General features: G+C 46.7%; 1 protein-coding gene across 1 annotated transcript in view; it reads left to right on the top strand.

Annotated features, from left to right (window-relative positions):
• The first annotated feature begins 7,022 nt into the window (after nucleotides 1–7,022).
• Nucleotides 7,023–22,217, top strand: part of SLC17A9 (solute carrier family 17 member 9) — a 30,159-nt gene continuing 14,964 nt past the window's right edge. The window contains exons 1-5 of the mRNA XM_069751144.1: nucleotides 7,023–7,365; nucleotides 20,806–21,003; nucleotides 21,232–21,371; nucleotides 21,787–21,886; nucleotides 22,022–22,152. Of these exons, the coding sequence (XP_069607245.1) occupies nucleotides 7,226–7,365; nucleotides 20,806–21,003; nucleotides 21,232–21,371; nucleotides 21,787–21,886; nucleotides 22,022–22,152 (709 nt within the window). The 5' untranslated portion in view covers nucleotides 7,023–7,225. The remainder of the gene's footprint in view (nucleotides 7,366–20,805; nucleotides 21,004–21,231; nucleotides 21,372–21,786; nucleotides 21,887–22,021; nucleotides 22,153–22,217) is intronic.

The following is a 22,217-nucleotide window of genomic DNA, read 5'->3' as shown; positions in this document are numbered from 1 at the left end:
ACTGCTGTTCTCGGACGATCCACCCACAGAAAAGCTCCATCTGACCGTTCTCCACAACCTACCAGCATCCCTCAAGTGGCCTAAACAGTTAACGTACCGTCACACTCAGCAACTTTGCAACGAGAACGACAACGATCCGTGACATTGCAGCGTCCTGGATAGCGATCTCATTGTGTTTGACGCGCAGCAGCGATCTGGATCCCGCTGTGCCATCGCTGGTCGGAGCTAGAAGTCCAGAACTTTATTTTGTCGCCAGGTCGGCGTGTATCGTCATGTTTGACATCAAAAGCAATGATGCCAGCAACGTTTTACATGGAGCTAACAACCAGCGAGAACAATAAGTGAGTCGCCGTTACGTCACTGGATCACTCCTGCATCGTTCTGGAGTTGCTGTGTTTGACGTCTCTACAGCGACCTAAACAGCCACGCTCCGCGATCTAGTTTAGATCGGCTCGTTGTCTATATCGCTGCAGCGTCGCTAAGTGTGACGGTACCTTTAGGCACTGAATACATCAAAATGAGCAACAGAACCGAGATCCAAGAGCTACTTGTACATTTTAACACAAGTAGCTACACATTAAACCAGCAAGGGGCCAACCTGGCCATGGATGATTTTAACAAGATCCTATTTACCATGGAAGAACTAGCAGGTCTCAGAAAAACCAACCCCAAGAGACCTACAAATAAACAATGCCAAAAATGGTTTGACAAAGAATGCAAGGCACTACGCAACTCCCTAAGGATGGCCTCAAACCAAAAACAGAGACCCCAACAACATGGACCTAAGAGCGGTCCATGACACCCTACAGAGTCAATACAAGTGCATCCTCAGGGAGAAAAACAGGCACATCTCCCAGAAACTACAGCAGCTTGACTCCCTCCAGGACAACTCATTCTGGGAGACCTGGAGTCATATCGGAACAAAGCCCAAGCAGAACACCCTCCACATCCAGATTGGCAACATCTGGCACTACTACTTCGAGAGCCTCTACAGGAACATACCAGAAGAAGACCTAACCCCAGAACAGCAACATCTAACCAATAAACTGAGGGATATGGAGGAAACAATCAAGGACTTCCAAAACCCTCTGGACACACAAATCAGTGTGCAGGAAATAAAGACTTATGAAATGCAAGAAGGCCAGGGGAAGTGACGGCATCCTGCCAGAGATGATCAAATACAGTTCCCCAGACATACATGCAGGACTGGCAAAACTCTTCACCCACAGCCTAAGCACTGGCTACTTCCCGCAATGCTAGAATCAAGGTCTTATTACGCCCATCTACAATAATGGAGACCAGTACAATCCAGCAAACTACAGAGGGATCTGTGTCAACAGCATTCTGGGAAAACTCTTAACAGCATCATAAATAGAAGGATCCTCTATTCCTCAGCCAGCATGACATCCTCAGCAGAAGCCAAGCTGGGTTCATGCCAAACCACTGCAGTACCGATCACATCTACACCCTGCACAGCCTCTTCAAGACCCACATCCACAGCAAAAAGACGGGAAAATATTTTGCTTCGTGGACTTCAAGAAGGCCTTCGACTCAATGTGGCACCCTGGCCTGTTTCTGAAACTCCTGGAATGCGCAATAGGTGGCAGAACCTACGACGTCATCAAGAGATCATTCACTGAGAACCGTTGCAGCGTGAAGATGAAGGTGAACAGGATCTTTCTTCCAGCAGGACCATGTGGTCAGACAGGGCTGCAGCCTGAGCCCAATTCTATTCAACATCTACATAAACGGACTGGCAGCAGCCCTGGAATCCTCCTCCACCCCAGGCCTCAGTCTGCACAACCAAAAGGTGAAATTCCTGCTGTATGCAGATGACCTCCTGCTATTCTCCCCAACTGAAAGAGGCCTCCAAGATAGCCTGGCAGTGCTGGAAACATTCAGCACCACCTGGGCACTGCCTATCAACCAAAAGAAGACCAAAGTCATGGTGTTTCAGAGGAACCAGAATAAAACCCCCACTCACTCCTTCACATTAAATGGTTCCACACTGGAGAATACCAACAGCTATACCTACTTTGGTCTGGAGCTAAGCCAAAATAGGAGCCTCAAGCAAGCAGCAGAGGCCCTGAAAAGAAAAGCGTGCAGAACCTTCTATGCCATCAGAAGACAACTGTATCGCCTTAAACCACCGGTGAGAGTTTGGCTTAAGATATTCAATAGCGTCTTCACGCCTATACTGCTGTATTGTAGTGAGGTTTGGGGCCCAGCGACTTACCAAGACCACACAAAGTGGGATTCCAGCCCAACCGAAGTCTTCCACCTGGAGTTCTGCGAATATCTCCTCCAAGTACATCGCAGCACCTCAAATATAGCCTGTTGGGCTGATTCCCCTTATGGCTAACTATAAACAAGAGGGCGCTATCACACCAGGTGCACATACAGAGCAGCAATCCCAGCTCCTACCATGACAAAGCCCTACTGAGCCAAAGCCCAGAGCAAGCCATGAACCCCGGCAGCCAGTCCCGCCAAAGTCAGCAACACAACCTAACAAAAGCCGAAATAAAGAAGATCTCAGAGAGCTGCAAGATGCAATATATAGAGAGTTGGCAGAATGAATTAGAGAACTCCCAGAAACTCGCTGTCTACCGGTCACTGCGGAGGATCTACACTCTGGCCCCATATCTGGAGAGGTTACATCACCCCAAAGACAGGCAGATCCTGAGTCTATACAAACTGAGTGCCCACAGTCTAGAGGTGGAAACAGGGCGGCACCGACAGACATACAAGCCACGGGAGAACAGACTGTGCCAGCAGGTGTCACTGGAGGACGAGGTGCACTTCCTGCTTCACTGCAACAAATACTCAGCGGTGAGGGCCTCCCACTTCCAGAGACTTTCCATTCACAATCTGGACTTCCCATCCATGGACGAGGAGAGGAAACTCTGCATCCTACTGGGGGAAGAGGAATCGACAGTGGAGATGGCAGCCCAATACGTCACCATATGTCATAAGCTGAGAGGAGCTTAAAACCCCAAATGGACTACTATTTCCCAAATTCAGCCCCCAACACCCCATTCCCATAATCCACAATCCCCTCCCCAGTCACATTTATTTTCCTTGCTTTGGCAACACTAAATGTATTTTGGTCTTGCCAATAAAGCCTATTTGAGTTTGAGCTCACCCTATAAACACGGTTAGCATCACCACAATCATCAATATTCCAGATACGATCCTAGGCAATAACAGTTTATTAATAAAATGACAATTGTTCCAGATTCACCAGTGATTGTTAATAACCTGAATATTTGGGCAGCGTGCCTGGGTAAACCCGAGCTGGAGAATTGTATTAGCATGATTATTTTGTTATGAATGTGGGTGAAGGAAAGAATATATGTAAACGGGTTGAGCAGCTCCTCTCATTTCTGCATTCTAATTAATAGGAATACCGGACGGGCATTGGATGGTTGTCCCTGTGCAATACCATTAATGATCTCCAGCCCTTGATCAAAAGGTTCTCTACACTTCCCATCCCAAAATCTATATATGTGTCCCATTTTTTCTTCTGCCCATCACCTGAGTCTATATACACGTAAAGAGACAAGAAGAGGCCACATTGCATAAATGTCCCCACCAAGGAATGAGGAAAGTGTGGTTCTTTAGTGGAAGAAGGTCCTGGCAGGGCTGTACCTTGATATCTTCTTAAAGGATTGCTTCAATTTCTGCAACACATGAATCATCCTGGGTTATTTATTAGACTTAAAGCACCATAGAACCATGAAAGGTCCACATTGTGCCAACTCTTGGCCACCAGTAGGACAGCATGTGTGCATAGCCCTCAGCATTAACATCTGTGAATAGGGAACAGTTGAGCTTTTCTTTTCCAGCTAGGTGCAGGAGTGATGGGGGTCCCAGAGATAGGGTATGCTATAAATAATGTACACATGTATGAAGGACTAGAGCTGTGATGGATGTGGGAGTCCTAGTGACCCAAGGGCCAAGGTGAGGTAATCGCCCATTAGGTCTATACACATTGCAGTATGTGGATGTTTATTGCCACTTTCTGATCCTGGAAAATGGGCATACTAACGTCATCGTATGCTGCGGCAGGAGGACGGACTCCTTACCGTAATTCTACTCTGTGACCTAACTGACCTCTATTACATCTTGGGCAAATATTGACAATAGAGATCACATATTGACTACCGGCACCTGAGAGTAAACACTGTAAAACCCGAACAATTGGGCTTAACTATTGTTTCACTTTAGGAGACATTAAATATTGCACATGTAAATTAAAGAATGTGAACTTCTGACCATTATAGTCCTATTCCATTTTGGAATTATGCCGGCCTCCATTCTTCAGGGGAGGTTTTGGGGACCTCCTTATTTTGTCTGCATCAGTTAAGTAACTGACCTGTTTTGGACATCAATTCTGGAGCAGTTAAACTTTAATTTCTGGATGAAGGTGTGAACACCGCCTTATAAAGACATCCTAGCACTGCAAATGATGGACGCCATAACCCTACAGACCTCATTAGTGTATGCTTACACAACATCTTTTCCAGACGACCATCTCGATGATGTTCTCAAGAGGAAGACTCTTCGGGAAATTATAGTTTTTTTCCTGAACTTTTTTTTTTTACACTTTGGTCATTTTCTAAGCAATTTTTCAGTGTTTTTGTCAGCCGGTGGTTTTATTAAAGGGAACCTGTCACCTCGTTTTTTCAGATTGAGATAAAAATACTGTAAAATAGGGCCTGCGCTGTGCGTTACAATAGTGTATGTAGTGTACCCTGATTCCCCACCTATGCTGCGAAATACATTACCAAAGTCGCCGTTTTCGCCTGTCAATCAGGCTGGTCAGGTCGGGTGGGCGTGGTCACAGCGCTCTTTTCTTCCCCAGCTTTCCGTTGGTAGCATAGTGGTGTGCGCATGTCGCAGTGACGAATCCACTGCGCGCACGTGAAGAAGCAGCGTGCGATCTGCGCTATTACCCCCTGTCATCGGTGGGGGCGGCCATCTTCCTGGGGCCGCGCGTGCGCAGATGGAGTGCTCTGCTGCACGGGGCTTCAGGAAAATGGCCGCGGGATGCCGCGCGTGCGCAGAAGAGATCGCGGCGGCCATTTTCCCAAAGCCGAGATGGCCATTTTCCTGAAGCCCCGTGCAGCAGAGCACTCCATCTGCGCACGCGTGGCCCCAGGAAGATGGCCGCCCCCACCGATGACAGGGGGTAATAGCGCAGATCGCGCGCTGCTTCTTCACGCGCGCGCAGTGGATTTGTCACTTCAACATGCGCACACCAATACGCCACCAACTTAAAGCTGAGGAAGAAACAGCGCTGTGACCACGCCCATCCGACCTGACCAGCCTGATTGACAGGCGAAAACGGCGACTTTGGTAATGTATTTCGCAGCATAGGTGGGGAATCAGGGTATACTACATACACTATTGTAACGCACAGCGCAGGCCCTATTTAACAGTATTTTTATCTCAATCTGAAAAAACGGGGTGACAGGTTCCCTTTAAGTGTTTTGTCCATCGTATTTTTTGGACTTTTTTTTTTTTAACTGATATTCTCCGGACGTTTTTTAACTCCATGAAACAATGAAGAATCCGTGGCAGTTTTCAAGTAAAAACACTTGCAAAATGCTAAAAAAAAAAAAAAAACACCCGGCGTCATCTGGATCGTTGTCCGAGCAGCAAATGCTGCAAATGAAACACTAAACATATGTCCAGAAAGTTGTTTTTTTAAATAGAAATGTATGTTTGTTTTTGAGAGCTTTTAGTTAGCGTTTTTCCCAGGCAAGTTTTGTAATGGATCAGCCTGAAGAAAACATTGCTTTTACATACCCCTATAGTCTTGGGGGTCCTTTTGGTCAGAGGTGTCAAACTGCATTCCTCGAGGGCTGCAAACAGGTCATGTTTTCAGGATTTCCTAAGGGTACCGTCACACAGTGCCATTTTGATCGCTACGACGGTACAATTCGTGACATTCCAGCGATATCCATACGATATCGCTGTGTCTGACATGCAGCAGCGATCAGGGATCCTGCTGAGAATCGTACGTCGTAGCAGATCGTTTGGAACTTTCTTTCGTCGCTGGATCTCCCGCTGTCATCGCTAGATCGGTGTGTGTGACACCGATCTAGCGATGCGTTCGCTTGTAACCAGGGTAAACATTGGGTTACTAAGCGCAGGACCGCGCTTAGTAACCCGATGTTTACCCTGGTTACCAGCGTAAATGTAAAAAAAAAAAAAACAGTACATACTTACATTCCGGTGTCCGTCAGGTCCCTTGCCGTCTGCTTCCCGCACTCACTGACTGCCGGCCGTAAAGTGAAAGCAGAGCACAGCGGTGACGTCACCGCTGTGCTGTGCTTTCACTTTACGGCCGGCAGTCAGTTTTTTTTTACGCTGGTAACCAGGGTAAACATCGGGTTACTAAGCGCGGCCCTGCGCTTAGTAACCCGATGTTTACCCTGGTTACCCGGGGACCTCGGCATCGTTGGTCGCTGGAGAGCTGTCTGTGTGACAGCTCTCCAGCGACCACACTACGACTTACCAACGATCACGGCCAGGTCGTATCGCTGGTCGTGATCGTTGGTAAATCGTATAGTGTGACGGTACCCTTAGTATTGCACAGGTGATGGAATCATTCTCTGCAGGTGATTAAATTATCACCTGTGCAGTACAAGGAAATTCTGAAAACATGACCTGTTTGCAGCCCTCGAGGAATGCAGTTTGACACCTCTGCTTTTGGTGATGTTTTACTCCATTATGTCTTTGTTTTTAGAACAGAATGATGAAATGACGTAATCCGGCAATGACCCCAGGTGATGCTGTCGGCCTTGGGGTGTGGGTGCACCCCAATAGCTATGTGTGACTGACGCTAGCACCTGGAATGTGCCTTATGTCAGTGCCTGGCTTCCTGCCTGTGTGTATGGAGAAAGCAGCACCAGGAACAGGAAACCAGCACTGACAACGTGGAGAAAAGTTACTCTGCAAAAAAAAAAGAGTCCCTCCCACTAGAAAAACTTTCAGCTCCAAACACAACAGGAGTCAGTACTGTGGATTTCAGGGAGTGCACACATCTCACTGCAGGGAGTCAATGCTTAGAACTTTAGAGAGTCAATTTAAAGGGTCAGAGGTTTGGAGATTTAGAAGGTTCTTAGATCCTAAGTAAATCAATGCATACAGCTTTAGGGAGTCAGTGTGCCATGCTACTAGGTGCCAGTCTGGGTTAAACTTCCCCCTGTTTTTTTGAATGGCATCAATTGGGGGCAAACATGCCCACCGGAGCGACCTGATACGATTGCTACATGATGACCTGCCACAGCCCCCACCTAAGAACCCTCTTCATGTGGACAGGATGAAGAGGAACAGCGGAGACCCCTACTGGTCCAGGTCAGTGAACAGACTGTGGCGCTGAGCCCCTAGAGCTAGCACTCTAATAAGTGACCGCTCCTGGATTATGCCACGTAAATTGGGCGCAGAGTCTGCCGTCTAGTAAGTAGATACATATGGCAATGTTGTGATTCCTAAGCAACATCCCCCCGCCCCCCCATGTAAGAAATAGTGCCATAAAGCCATCCTGTAAAATATATTGTTTTTCGCTTTTTGCGCCATTTATTTTCCATTGTATAGTGTCTGGTATATAAGCATCCTCTGTGTAGTGATGGCTGAGCGTTGTAGTTCTTCTCATTTAAACATCCAGTTGTTGCGTATAAACATGCCTTTCCGACGTTAACAACTCGCTTTATGTGTGCTCAGAGATAATCGTAAATGTATATCGAAACGTCAAAACACTCAAACACACTTTTGTTTTAAGGATAGAGTGATTTCTGCCAAATGTCCTAAGACTTACTACTACTAGGGGATTTAGATTGTGAGCCCCGATGGGGACAGTGATGTCTCTCAGGAGCGGTGGAAACTAATATAATATATAAGTGAGTAAAGTAAAGAAAACGTATTAAGTGGCACGGGGCTTTTAAATAATTTGGAGCTTTGAAATCTACATCAGCTGTATAAAGCGAGGTGAGAGGAAAACGGGTGAAAATATTTTGCTCACAAATATCTGACTTTCTAGAGAAACTGCATTTTTTTTTTTTTTTAAACGGGTGCATAAAAAGATTAATATATGTACGCATCTATAGGAGCTAATATCCTGCCGATAGCGATCTGTCTTGACTCCCCCTATTCGTTTATTTTCAATGGAGAGAGAGTAGAGAAAGCTGGTATCAGACATCCCTGGCACTGGCTTATCTACCCTGAGAACAAAAGAATTGAGCGGTTTAAGTTCCCAGTGTCTGGTACTTATCTTCCCGGACGTTATCTTTTTGTTAGTACTTAGAAGGCTCCCATACAGATGTGAGGGCCATTGGCTCCCATTCTCATCTGAGGGCCATTGGCTCCCATTCTCATCTGAGGGCCGCTGGCTCCCATACTCATCTGAGGGCCGCTGGCTCCCATACTCATCTGAGGGCCGCTGGCTCCCATACTCATCTGAGGGCCGCTGGCTCCCATACTCATCTGAGGGCCGCTGGCTCCCATACACATCTGAGGGCCGCTGGCTCCCATACTCATCTGAGGGCCACTGGCTCCCATACTCATCTGAGGGCCACTGGCTCCCATACACATCTGAGGCCCATTGGCTCCCATACACATCTGAGGGCCACTGGCTCCCATACTCATCTGAGGGCCATTGGCTCCCATACTCATCTGAGGGCCATTGGCTCCCATACTCATCTGAGGGCCGCTGGCTCCCATACTCATCTGAGGGCCGCTGGCTCCCATACTCATCTGAGGGCCATTGGCTCCCATACTCATCTGAGGGCCATTGGCTCCCATACTCATCTGAGGCCCATTGGCTCACATACTCATCTGAGGGCCGCTGGCTCCCATACTCATCTGAGGGCCGCTGGCTCCCATACTCATCTGAGGGCCGCTGGCTCCCATACACATTGGGATTTGTGGACTAATGGGTATGGCGGTGGCAGCCAACTGATGATCTAGAGAGATGTCGATCACATTAGCCGCTGGTCGATATAACACACGAGCGTTCGAGCTTCTTACAGCTAGGGCTACACAGCAATTCTCTGACAAGTTGCGCAACCAAAAACATCTGTGCACCCACTATTTTGGAGCTGCGATTTTTGGATTAAAAAATCCAAATTGGGAGTCAATTTATTTACTTGCATCCATGTGTTTTTGCCCACAGGCTTCATTTAACCTTTTGCTGAATAAAATATCTGAGAATCCATGAGGTAACTTGTTCTGACAGAGCTGTAGCTTTTATTTCCACCTTTTACTGAGCACTGCTCAGCTGATTTATCTCCTTTTAGAGCTGAGGTCCCCAACGTTTCTGACCTTGAGAGCCACATTTGGCTCTGAGAGAGGGTCGAGAGCTACATCCAGCCTGGAGAGAGGGTTGAGAGCCGCATTCAGCGACCCCCCCCCCCCCCCCCCCCACAGTAGTGGCAACCAAAGCCCCCATTATAGGTATAATGGTAACCAAAGCTTTTCCACAAAAATCAATCACCCCAAAGCAGTATACAAAGATCCAGGGGTACACTACCCCCTCTATTCAGTATTCTCCTATAAAGCACTCCCAAGACACTGTCACATTCGGCTTCAAACATCTCCTCTGACAGGTGGTGTCATCTTGTCTCCAGCGTACCATACTTAAATCATCTCAAAACCCCTAAGACCAGGATATGTGCATCCAGATCTGCTCTACTGTTCAGGGCTGCTCATAAAGTTCACCATTTTGAGATGTACTCTTCATACCTGTTTGCTAAAACTGGAGCTAATGCACCAAGCTGACAGACAGCCGCGAGCCACAATTCATGGGACCGCGAGCCACATGTGGCTCCCGAACTACAGGTTGAGGACACCTGTTTTAGGGCTTGTTCACACTACCTTATTTTCGGTAGGAGTGCTATCCATAAAAAAAAGGACCACACTCAGGCCAATGTTATCCAATGGGGCAGTGCAGAGGAGCGATTTTAATTTTTTTACTTTATTTTTTTCACTGACCAAATCTGCGTGCCAAAAAATAATTGCAGCATGCACTAGTCTCCCTTCGAAAAAAACGGATGCCGCTGTATAGCCTCCGGGTTTTATGGCTACATTGCATTTCTGAAACATGGGAAACTGTAAATGGTTAACAGCCGCTGAGAAAAAAAACGGATTGTACACTGATGACAAGTTAGAAAAATTGTTTCACTTTTCTGGATGAAACTGTGGAAAAAAATGTTATACTGTCGTGTGGACCTCCTCTGAATGTGGGCTGTGGTTATACATCAGCTGCAAGGAGCTCAGTAAAAGACGGGTAATACCTCCCTCATTCAGACTATCAGTGTTGCACGAACGCGATCTATCTATCCGTATTTTTTTTTCTTGTTTTTTTTACGGCATGGATGAAAAGTGCAAATACAAGTCTAAGGGTCCATAAAAATCGTGAACAGTGCACGGATGGCATCTACAGGTGCTTCTCACCATATTAGAATATCATGAAAAAGTTACCATAATATATTTCAGTTCTTCAACACAAAAAGTGAAACTCATATATTATACTAGATGGTGGCCCGATTCTAACGCATCGGGTATTCTAGAATATGCATGCCCACGTAGTATATTGCACAGCCCATGTAGTATATTGCACAGTGACGTAGTATACAGCACAGAGCCACGTAGTATATTGCCCAGCTACGTAGTATATTGCCCAGCCACGTAGTATATTGCCCAGCTACGTAGTATACAGCACAGAGCCACGTAGTATATTGCCCAGCCATGTATGTAACAGGTTAAAAAATAAACATGTACTCACCTTCCGAGGGCCCCTTGTAGTCCTGGCGCCTGTGTGCGGTGCACGCGGCAACTTCCGGTCCCAGGGTTGATATGAGCGCAGGACCTGTGATGACGTCGCGGTCACATGACTGTGACGTCATGGCAGGTCCTTCTCGCATAGCATCCTTAGCACCGGAACCTGCCGCTTGCACTGCCGAGGACAGGGCGACACGTCGGAGGGTGAGAATAAAGTTGTTGTTTTTTTTTAATATTATTATTTGTAACAGTAGATCTTTTTACTATTGATGCTGCATACGCAGCATCAATAGTAAAAAATTGGTCACACAGGGTTAATAGCTGCGTAACTGGAGTGCGTTACACCGTGCTCCGGTAACGCTGGCATTAACCCTGTGTGAGGGATGACTGGAGGGGAGTACCGAGTGGGCACTGACTGCGGGGAGGAAAGAGCGGCCATATTGCCGCCGGACTGTGGCCGTCGCTGATTGGTCGTGGCAATGGTCGTGGTTTTTTTGCCACAACCAATCAGCAACTTGGATTCCATGACAGACAGAGGCCGCGACCAATGAATATCCGTGACAGACAGAAAGACGGAAGTGACCCTTAGACAATTATATAGTAGACTACATGGTGGCCCGATTCTAACGCATCGGGTATTCTAGAATATTCATGTCCACGTAGTATATTGCACAGTCCACGTAGTATATTGCCCAGCCACGTAGTATATTGCCCAGCCACGTAGTATATAACACAGCCCACACAGTATATAACAGTGGCCATGTAATATCTAGCACACTCCACGGAGTATATCACACAGCCCACATAGTATATAACACTGCCTATGTAGTATACAGCACAGAGCCACGTGGTATCTAACACAGCCCACGTAGTATATAGCAGTGTGGGCACCATATCCCTGTTAAAAAATAATTAAAATAAAAAATAGTTATATACTCACCCCTGGGATCCAGTGAAGCTCCGGCGATACACGAAGCTCCGGCGATACACGCGCGGCTGCCGCCATCTTCTGTTCCCAGCGATGCATTGCGAAATTACCCAGAAGACTTAGCGGTCTCGTGACCGCTAAGTCTTCTGGGTAATTTTGCAATGCATCGCTGGGAACAGAAGATGGCGGCAGCCGCGAGCGGCTTGGCGGACTACGGAGGGTGAGTATAGCAGGTTTTCTGTTTGTTTTTTTAAAATTATTTTTAACATTACATTTTTTACTATTGATGCCGCATAGGCAGCATCAATAGTAAAAAGTTGGGGACACACAGGGTTAATAGCGGCGGTAACGGAGTGCGTTACCCGCGGCAAAACGCGGTTCGTTACCGCCGGCATTAACCCTTTGTGAGCGGTGACTGGAGGGGAGTATGCGGGCGCTGGGCAGTGACTGCAGGGAGTAAGGAGCGGCCATTTTCTTCTGGACTGTGCCCTGTTGTGAATTCTGTTGTTGAGCTCCCTCCTGTGGTCGTGAATGGTACTTCGGTGAGTTCTGTCCATGGGCTCCCTCTGGTGGCTGTGAGTGGAGCTGCTGCTTCTGAGGTTCCTTACACAGGTGACGGGGTTTATCCTTTGGTTTGCTGCTCTATTTAACTCCACTTAGATCGTTACTCCATGCCAGCTGTCAATGTTTCTGCATTGCTTCAGTTCGCTCTTGGATCTTTCTGAGACCTGTCTCTTCCTGCAAGAAGCTAAGTCCCCGTTTGTTATTTTCTGTTCATGGTTTTCTAGTCCAGCTTGCTTTCATTATTTTGTCTTGCTAGCTGGAAGCTCTGGGATGCAGGGTGGCGCCTCCGCACCGTGAGTCGGTGCGGGGGTCTTTTTGCACACTCTGCGTGGTCTTTTGTAGTTTTGTGCTGACCGCAAAGATACCTTTCCTATCCTCTGTCTATTTAGTTAGTCTGGCCTCCCTGTGCTAAAACCTGTTTCATTTCTGTGTTTGTGACTTTCATCTTAACTCACAGTTAATATATGTGGGGGCTGCCTTTTTCCTTTGGGGAATTTCTCTGAGGTAAGGTAGGCTTTACTTTCTATCTCTAGGGCTAGCTAGTTCTTAGGCTGTGACGAGGCGCCTAGGGAGCGTCAGGAGCGCTCCACGGCTATTTCTAGTGTGTGTGATACGATTAGGGATTGCGGTCAGCAGAGCTCCCACATCCCAGAGCTTGTCCTGTTTGAGGTTTAACTATCAGGTCTTTCCTGGTGCTCCTAACCACCAGGTCATAACAGTGCCCGTCGCTGATTGTTTGTGGCTGTTTTGCCGTGACCAATCAACGACTTGGATTTCCATGACAGACAGAGGCCGCGACCAATGAATATCCGTGACAGACAGACGGAAGTGACCTTTAGACAATTAGATAGTAGATAAATCACTGTTTGTAATGACTCTATTTAAAGTGCTTATTTCTGTTAATGTTGATGATTATGGCTTACAGCCAATGAAAGTCCAAAAGTCATTATCTAAGTAAACTAGACTATTTTATAACACCGGCTTGAAAAATGATTTTAAAATCCGAAATGTTGTCCTACTGAAATGTATGTTCAGTAAATGCACTCAATACTTGGTCGGGGCTCGTTTTGAATCAATTACTGCATCAATGCGGCGTGGCATGGAGGCGATCAGCCTGTGGCACTGCTGAGGTGTTATGGAAGCCCAGGTTGCTTTGATAGCAGCCTTCAGCTCGTCTGTATTGTTGGGTCTGGTTCTCTCATCTTCCTCTAGATTCTCTATGGGGCTAAGGTCAGGTGAGTTTGCTGGCCAATCAAGCACAGTGACACTGTTGTTTTTAAACCAGGTATTGGTACTTTTGGCAGTGTGGACAGGTTTTATTTTCTTAATATATTACCATCATTCATATTATATCGCACTATGTACTTAAAATTGCTCATTTTGCCTTTCTACCCAACTAATTCTTCTCTTTACTTTGCTTTATGTAGACACTGGAAGTCTCTTGTCCCTGCTTTTTATCATCCCCCTCTTAAACTCCTGACTTAAAATAGAATTATTTGGCCACAATAATAGTAGTTATGTGTGGAAAAAGGCACAGAATTTTAGGAAAAGAACATCTCGCCAACCATTAAGCATGAGGGTGGAGCAATCATGCTTTGGGGTCGTGCTGCAGCCAATGACACGGGGAACATTTCTTGATGCAAGCATGACACCATCTGTAAAAAAGTTGAAATTGAAAAGATGATGGCTTCTACAAATGGATAATGATCCTAAATACACATCAAAATCCACAATAGACCTCAAAAGGCACAAGCTGAAGGTTTTACAATGGCCCTCACAGTCCCCTGATCTGAACATCATTGACAATCTCTGGCTAGACCTCAAGATATCAGTGCATATAAGACGACCCAGGAATCTCACAGAACTGTAAGAATTTTCCAAGGAAGAATGGATGAAAATTCCTCAAACAAGACTTGAAATACTCTTGTCTGGCTGCAAAAAGTGTTTACAAGCCGTGATACATTTTTAAAAGGTTGTGCTACTAGGTACTAACCATACAGGGTGCCCAAAGTTTTGCATCGGCTCTTTTTCTTTTTTGTAATTTTTAAAATGTAAAAGATTTTTTGTCTAAAATACAAAGGAAATGTGTCATCTATAGGCCTTTTAGAAATCATTTCATCTTCATCTTGCTTAAATGCTCTCAATAAGTCATTTTGACCAGGGGTTGCTAAACGTTTAAATGTCACTTTACGAGTGCCGTCCATGAAAACCAAAGGCTAGCACTCGTATGTCTGAACGAGGCATAAAGATGATGCTGATGAGTTTATCTCAATAGTACTGAAGCCTCAAGGAGTTAAATGACAAATTCAGCTCTGCAGTAGTATAGCAGTGCTATATAAACACTGAGCGGATTGTAGGAGAGAAGACGCCCTGATGTTTTACTATCTTGTTTTCTTAACCACAAAATGCTTTAATTGAGCAGCTGGAAAGTCTGGCCTGTCCTGATTCTTCTGCGTGGACTGTAGCACCAGGACCACAATGTGGCGTTACCAGAGCCTTTGTTGAAGTCCTTCTAGAAATCTATGGGGTGTTCCTATCTTAATCATTTATGCAAAACATATATATAATATATATAATTGTCTAAGGGGCACGTCCGTCTCTGTCTGTAGAATTAGTCCCTCCCTACTTCCGTCCAGTCAGTGCCCGGCGTCCGCTCCATACTCCCCTCCAGTCAGCACTGACACAGGGTTAATGGCAGCGTTATCGGACTTATCGGACCGCGTTATGCCGCAGGTAATGCACTCCGTTAACGCTGCTATTAACCCTGTGTGACCAACTCTTTACTATTGATGCTGCCTACGCAGCATCAATAGTAAAAAAATCTAATGTTAAAAATAATTTAAAAAAAACAAAAAACCTGCTATCCTCACCTTCCGTCGTCCGCGAGACCGCTAAGTCATCGGGGTAATTTCGCAATGCATCTCTGGGAACGGAAGCTGGCAGCAGCAGCGCCCGCGTCGGGACAGCTTCGCTGGATGCCGGAGGGTGAGTATATAACTATTTTATTTTAATTATTTTTTTAACAGGGGATATGGTGCCCACACTGCTATATACACGTGGGCTGTGTTATATACTGCGTGGGCTGTGTTATATACTGCGTGGGCTGTGTTATATACTGCGTGGGCTGTGTTATATACTGCGTGGGCTGTGTTATATAATGCGTGGGCTGTGTTATATACTGCGTGGGCTGTGTTATATACTGCGTGGCTGCTATATACTACGTGGGCAATGTTATATACCCTTCTCCAGAACTGGGGTCTCTGACCCTTGTTTTTTTCTGATGGTGCTACCACTGTGAAAGTAGAGGTGGCTATCCCTATTCACTTCTCTGAGAGTCTCAAAAACAGCCCAGATTCCTGTTGTGAACATAGGCGAGGGGACCTAAAGTAGTGACCCACATCCTTTAGACATCTTCTGATTCTCCCCACAACTCCTCCATGTCGCCTCTTTGCCCCGAACATTGCAATAAAGGACTGATTTTAGGAAACAGTGAGTGCCACTTTTCTTCTTCTTGCTTGACTTGCATATTACTTATTTGCTGAGCACCTCCGTATTCCTCGTTTTTAAAATGCGGAGGTTCACAGTAGGGTGAATTATGTGATAACTATAAAAAGGTGTGTTGCCGATGACCGCTTTTTTCTTGGCTAACTTTTCCCCACTTACCTGACTTAAGTGCTATCTCCCTTGGTATGGCCACAGCACTTCTCACTCCCGCATCCATAACCCAGACCCTCCCTCATAGCTAAACCCACACAAAAAATTTAGGTGGCAAATTGCACACAGCATGTCAGGGCATCCGCTTCCATGCCCAGACCCTCCCAGTGGTAACTGTTGGCTTGCTGTCTTCTCTCCTGGTAGCCATGGCCTTGCTGCCAGACAACTTCTCTCTAGTGACCTGCCCAAGCTTGCTAAGTGGACCTCCCCACATCTCCTACAGCTTCGCGTAACACATCTTAGTCTACTTTCACACTTGCGTTGGTACGGGTCCGTCGCTATGCGTCGGGCCGATGTACCGATGCACGTTGTGAAATTTCTGCACGACGTGGGCAGATGCAGTTTTTCGACGCATTCGCTGCCCATTCTGAAGTCCGGGGAGGAGGGGGTGGAGTTTAGGCTGCGCATGTGCGGTAGAAAATGGCAGACGCGACGAACAAAAAAAGTTCACTTGAACGTTTTTTTGTGTCGACGGTCTGCCAAAACACGACGGATCTGTCGCACGATCCGTCGCTAATACAAGTCTATGAGCAAGAAACGCATCCTGCGAGCACATTTGCAGGATCCGTTTTTTGCCCAAAACGACGGATTGTGACGGATGCCAAACGACGCTTTCCGGCTGCCCGGCGCTCACAGCCAGAGCAGAGAAGCACAGCGCCGGGGACAGACAGCGGTAGGTAAGTATGTAGCGTTTGTTTTTTTTACTTTTAGGATGGTAACCAGGGTAAACATTGGGTTACTAAGCGCGGCCCTGCGCTTAGTAACCCGATGTTTACCCTGGTTACCGGCATCGTTGGTCGCTGGAGAGCGGTCTGTGTGACAGCTCTCCAGCGACCAAACAGCGACGCTGCAGCGATCAGCATCGTTGTCTGGATCGCTGCAGCGTCGTTTAGTGTGAAGGTACCTTAACAGATATAAAATATATGAAATATTTGCATACAATTGTAGGTTTCTTCAAAAAGGTCTGAATACAACTTCTCATATCACTATGTTGAGGGTCAATTGTTGATGTCAGTAGCCTTCAGAAGTGTTAATCATCAGGATGCAGATGTAAGTGAGACAAAGGCTCCTGAGAGTACAAGGATTTGCTATCTGTAGGACAAACATTCGGGATGATATCACGGCTCCGCTCTGTGTGCTTTGAATGCAGACTGCCAATAAGACATAATCAGGATGTCATATAAAATGCTGATAGTAGTAGAAGATATGACGTTATCGTCTGTATGCATATTGGAGAGAAAAAAAAGATTGGGCAGTAGAGGTCTTAGATCATGGCGTCATCAGGTTGGAGTAAAATCCCAATAGTGGTTAAGTCTCAACCATGGCCCAGAAAGGGGCACTCAGGGAGTGGTCCCCAGAGGAAGACGTACGGTATCTGGGGAAGGAGATCCAGGGCCATGCCAAGGTGAAGACATTTATGGAGATGTGAAGGCCACACCAAGGAGGCACCCAGGGAGATGCCAATGAGATAATGACTGCAGATAAAGACCTGTGAATCTGATGGATTTCTTTCTTGTAGCTCCTTATGGAAATGACTTCCTAAAATCACAATGTTATCTTATTATAGTGTACACATATATTTATTCAATTGTGCCAATGTAACCTGTTTTAAACCTGGCCCATTTAGCACATATCTCCATGAAGATCCCCTACAAGCTCTATTTATCCTCCAGCGGACACTGGAACCATCTTGTAGATCCAGCTCATGTTCAGTCATGAACAGTGCAGTCTGTCCGCTAGCTTCTAGCCAGCATAGCTCTGCTCTGGGACGTGTCTAGAACAGAGCTTCTACTTTGAGGGATGATGTCACGGGAAGTGGCAGAGAGCTCATGCCAGGAAGTAGAGGTGTGTGGCTGTGGTGTACCATCTATAGTGGCAGCCCACTCGGCCACCATGGGTCCCATGAGTCAGGGTGTGGGGGATCGAGCCCTCTCTCCTCCCACTGACATCACAATTTCAGTGGTATTTGCATCCTTAGTACACAGATACCACCAAATAGAATGGTGGATCAAGGAGTCAATGTCTCCATGATCCACCACCATTCATCCTGAGCATGTGAGTCTGAGACTCCGTGCACTGCAGGCACCATAATGTCACTACATCACCGTCAGTGCTGGCACCCAGTTAGAACTTTTGCTATTCGACTCTGTGATGTCTGCACACTCCACTGGAGTGCGAGTAACTAAGTGGAGCGATGTACTTCTAGTTAGGGCTCTGCATAGAGAGTGCTGATTGGAGTGATGTACTGCAGGATGGGGCTGTATATAGGGGCCTTAGAGGAGTGATGTACTGCAGGATGGGGCTATATACAGGGGCTCAAGGGGAGTGATGTACTGCAGGATGGGGCTGTATACAGGGGCCTAAGAGGAGTGATGTACTGCAGGATGGGGCTGTATACAGGGGCCTAAGGGGAGTGATGTACTGCAGGATGGGGCTGTATACAGGGGCCTAAGAGGAGTGATGTACTGCAGGATGGGGCTGTATACAGGGGCCTAAGGGGAGTGATGTACTGCAGGATGGGGGTGTATACAGGGGCCTAAGAGGAGTGATGTACTGCAGGATGGGGCTGTATACAGGGGCCTAAGGGGAGTGATGTACTGCAGGATGGGGCTGTATACAGGGGCCTAAGAGGAGTGATGTACTGCAGGATGGGGCTGTATACAGGGGCCTAAGGGGAGTGATGTACTGCAGGATGGGGCTGTATACAGGGGCCTAAGAGGAGTGATGTACTGCAGGATGGGGCTGTATACAGGGGCCTAAGGGGAGTGATGTACTGCAGGATGGGGCTGTATACAGGGGCCTAAGAGGAGTGATGTACTGCAGGATGGGGCTGTATACAGGGGCCTAAGGGGAGTGATGTACTGCAGGATGGGGCTGTATACAGGGGCCTAAGAGGAGTGATGTACTGCAGGATGGGGCTGTATACAGGGGCCTAAGGGGAGTGATGTACTGCAGGATGGGGCTGTATACAGGGAGTGATGTACACGGACTCATTATCGGTGCCCGTTCTCTCCTCCTGATAGTTTCACCTTACAACATGGTGGCACGGGACATCATTGTCTCTATCCATACCTTTCATTCTCATTTTGGTTGTTTAGAACCACCTGTGCATTCCTTGAAGGTGACAGGTGAGAATTCTGATCTTCCATATGACAACTGTTTTTTTTTCTGTATTCTTCAGAGCAGAACTCTCCCAGCATTCCCTGCTTGTTCATTGTCTGTACGGCACATGTTCCAGTACTTCATATTGCCGGGATGTTGGAAAAACTAACTGCCCCTCTACATGATAAAGGCCTCCATTCACTTTGGATGAAAGCTTATGTATCTGAGGGGGTCAGGAGAAATAACTGACTGCAGAATGGGGGTCTTGCAGACCTCTGTCTTATGTGTATGACCAGTTTAAGGGATTATTCCCATCTTCATAGATGTGTATTTTTGGATAGTGACTTTTGCAATTTACTCTTTGTTAAAATTTGCAGCTGTTCTCGAGATATTAATTCTTTTGTTAACAGCTTGTTGCCTAGGAAACCGACCACCGCTGCTGTCTAGTTTGTAAGTATTTCACTGAAGCCAGCAGATATCAGGAGCTAACAGCAGAAGGCCAGATTCAAAGCAGTGCTTACAAGCCCAATAGTAAAGAACTTGTAAGAACTCTACATGTTCGGCCACCTCTGCTAGATGGGAATTTTGGTCGGTCTCCTAAGCAACAAGCTGAAAATAAAAGAAAAACTAGACAGTAAATTCTATGAAAGTGGGAATAACCCTTTAAGAGCTCAGTGCTGCTGGTCATAAGCTTGCTGACTGTTTCCAGCAGAGTTGTGACTGCAGCTTGTACGGTTTGTCTCTTTTTTGCACGTTGTATTACATACAGTATTTTCTCCCTCTTGCTGTTACATTGTCGACGCTAGTATCTGTGTAATCTGGATGCTGTCCAGGCTATATGTGGTTAAATATTAGATGCTGCTTCCTCATTGCTGGATTAGTAGGAAGGTGGGGGGGGGGGGGGGTGTATGCAAAGGATTCTGGTTGAAACCAGCACTATCTGATTATCTGCAGGACGGTTTCCAATATAGTAATCGCCTACAGCGCAGATGCAGGATCTGCAGGGTTGTCACTGTGGAAACCACCAGTATGGCTGCTGTTACTGGCTCTGTAGGAGCTGGCATATTGCTGTCCTGCCAAGTATCTATGAAATGGCCGAAGAGAACTTGGTACATTCATACACATTAGGATGTCCTGCAAGTGTGACCCTGTCCAAACACTTAACCGATAGGACCAGTGGTATAACTAAAAGCAAGGGAAACTGTCAGCAAATTTTTGCCACCTAATCTGAGAGAAGCATAATGTAGAGACAGAGACCCTGATTCCAGTGATGTATAACTTACTGTGCTGCTTGCTGTGATTTTGTTAAAATCACTGTTTTATCAGCAGATTATCACTAGAGGACTAGTAACCCTGCTTCCATGTAGTCCTCCATATTCATTAGCTCTGTATAACCCCACCCCTACCACTGATTGGCAGCATTATATGTGCACTGCGCATAGGCAGAATACTGCCAATTGGAGATGTGGGAGGGGCTATACAGAGCTCAACATTCAGAGAACTGGTAGATCTGCAGCAGATGAAACAGTAATTTTTAACAAAACTGCAGCAAGCAGCCCAGTAAGTGACAAATCGCCAGAATCAGGGCCTTTACACCTATATCATACTGCTCTGAAATGGGAAAACAAAAACTTGGTGGCAGACTCCCTTTAAGATGTCACAGTCCACTAGCTCTCAGGACATATCCCCTTATTTTCAATTTCTCGTTACAGGCTAGAGACCCGGGTCTGGACTGCAGCTCTTCTGATGGGAACATGTCTCCTTTACTGCGCCCGGGCCAGCATGCCAATCTGCGCAGTGTCGATGAGTGGCTTCTTCGGCTGGGACAAGCGGCAGTCTGGACTTGCTCTGGGCAGCTTCTTTTGGGGGTACTGCGTAACTCAAGTGGCCGGGGGGCATTTGAGTGACAAGTGAGTACACAGGGCATCCCATTGACTACCTTACTTTTAGTTAATAAAGTGAGCCCCCACTTTTAGCTTTCTCACGGCTCTTGACGGGGTCCTAATAGCTGCTATCAATTGAGCTCCGGGACTGAAGCAACTCTTAAGAGAGCGCCTGCCCCTTTAACAGGTTTCTGACCTGTGGTATCTGATTCTGATGTGATTTTTTTTTTTTTTTTTTAAATATATATATTTTAGGGTAGGTGGTGAGAAAGTTATTCTCTTATCAGCTCTGTCCTGGGGCTTCATCACGGCAGTGACCCCCCTGGCTGCTCATGTAACCAGAGACCCTCTTCTATTGGTCAGTCTTCTACGATTCCTCATGGGACTATTGCAAGGTAATCCTCGGGGGCGGGTCCTATAATGTAAATTCAGATACACTTTAACCTCCGATTGGGTCAGGCGTGCAGGGTGTTTACTTATCAAAGGTCTCCTATCAGCAGGATAGTGTTGGCCATCAATCCCTTGTACAAAGATGGAGGTCAGAAGAAATTTGGGCATCACTGACCTGTTAGAAACCAAGCTGGCCCACAAGGGAGTGTCCTCTTGCTTGTACCTATTAGGTGAGAGGATTCTCGGGGGAGGGGCTAGTGTAACGTTAATTTCCCACCCAGTTGATTGAATGGAGGGTACAAGTGAGGGCAATTATGTCTTTTAGTCCACAACCCCTGTAGCACACTAAGTGGCATAGGCATTTCTGACATATTTATATGGTTTTTTTTTTTTTTTTCTTTTAACCCTTTTCTACATCAGGCGTTCACTTTCCGGCTCTGGCGAGTCTGTTCTCTCAGCGGGTTCGGGAAAATGAGCGAGCGTTCACCTGCAGTGTTGTGGGGTGCGGATCCCAGCTTGGGTATGTATCACCCAGCTTTCCTGAGGTCTGTCGGCAAGGGGGGTGTATCACAATATAATTTGGTTGTGAAGAATTATCTGGTGTGGAGCTGCTGGCGGTCCGCTAGCCCCCCCGCTCATAGTCTTTCTATTCCAGGACACTGCTGATTGGTGGAGTGGGGTCGGTGTTGCTGGAGTGGTACGGCTGGGAGTCCGTCTTCTATTTTGCTGGGTTTCTCACTTTAAGCTGGGGGTATGGTCTGAGCACCTACGTACTCAAGAAAAGTGGTAAGCTGACACAATTTAAAGGGGGACTCCACAGAAATAATAATAATAAAAAAGTATTCCGTTTT

Source organism: Ranitomeya imitator, chromosome 2, assembly GCF_032444005.1.
Source record: "Ranitomeya imitator isolate aRanImi1 chromosome 2, aRanImi1.pri, whole genome shotgun sequence".
Classification (NCBI taxonomy): Eukaryota; Metazoa; Chordata; class Amphibia; order Anura; family Dendrobatidae; genus Ranitomeya; species Ranitomeya imitator.
This window is presented reverse-complemented; position numbering and strand designations above follow the sequence as displayed.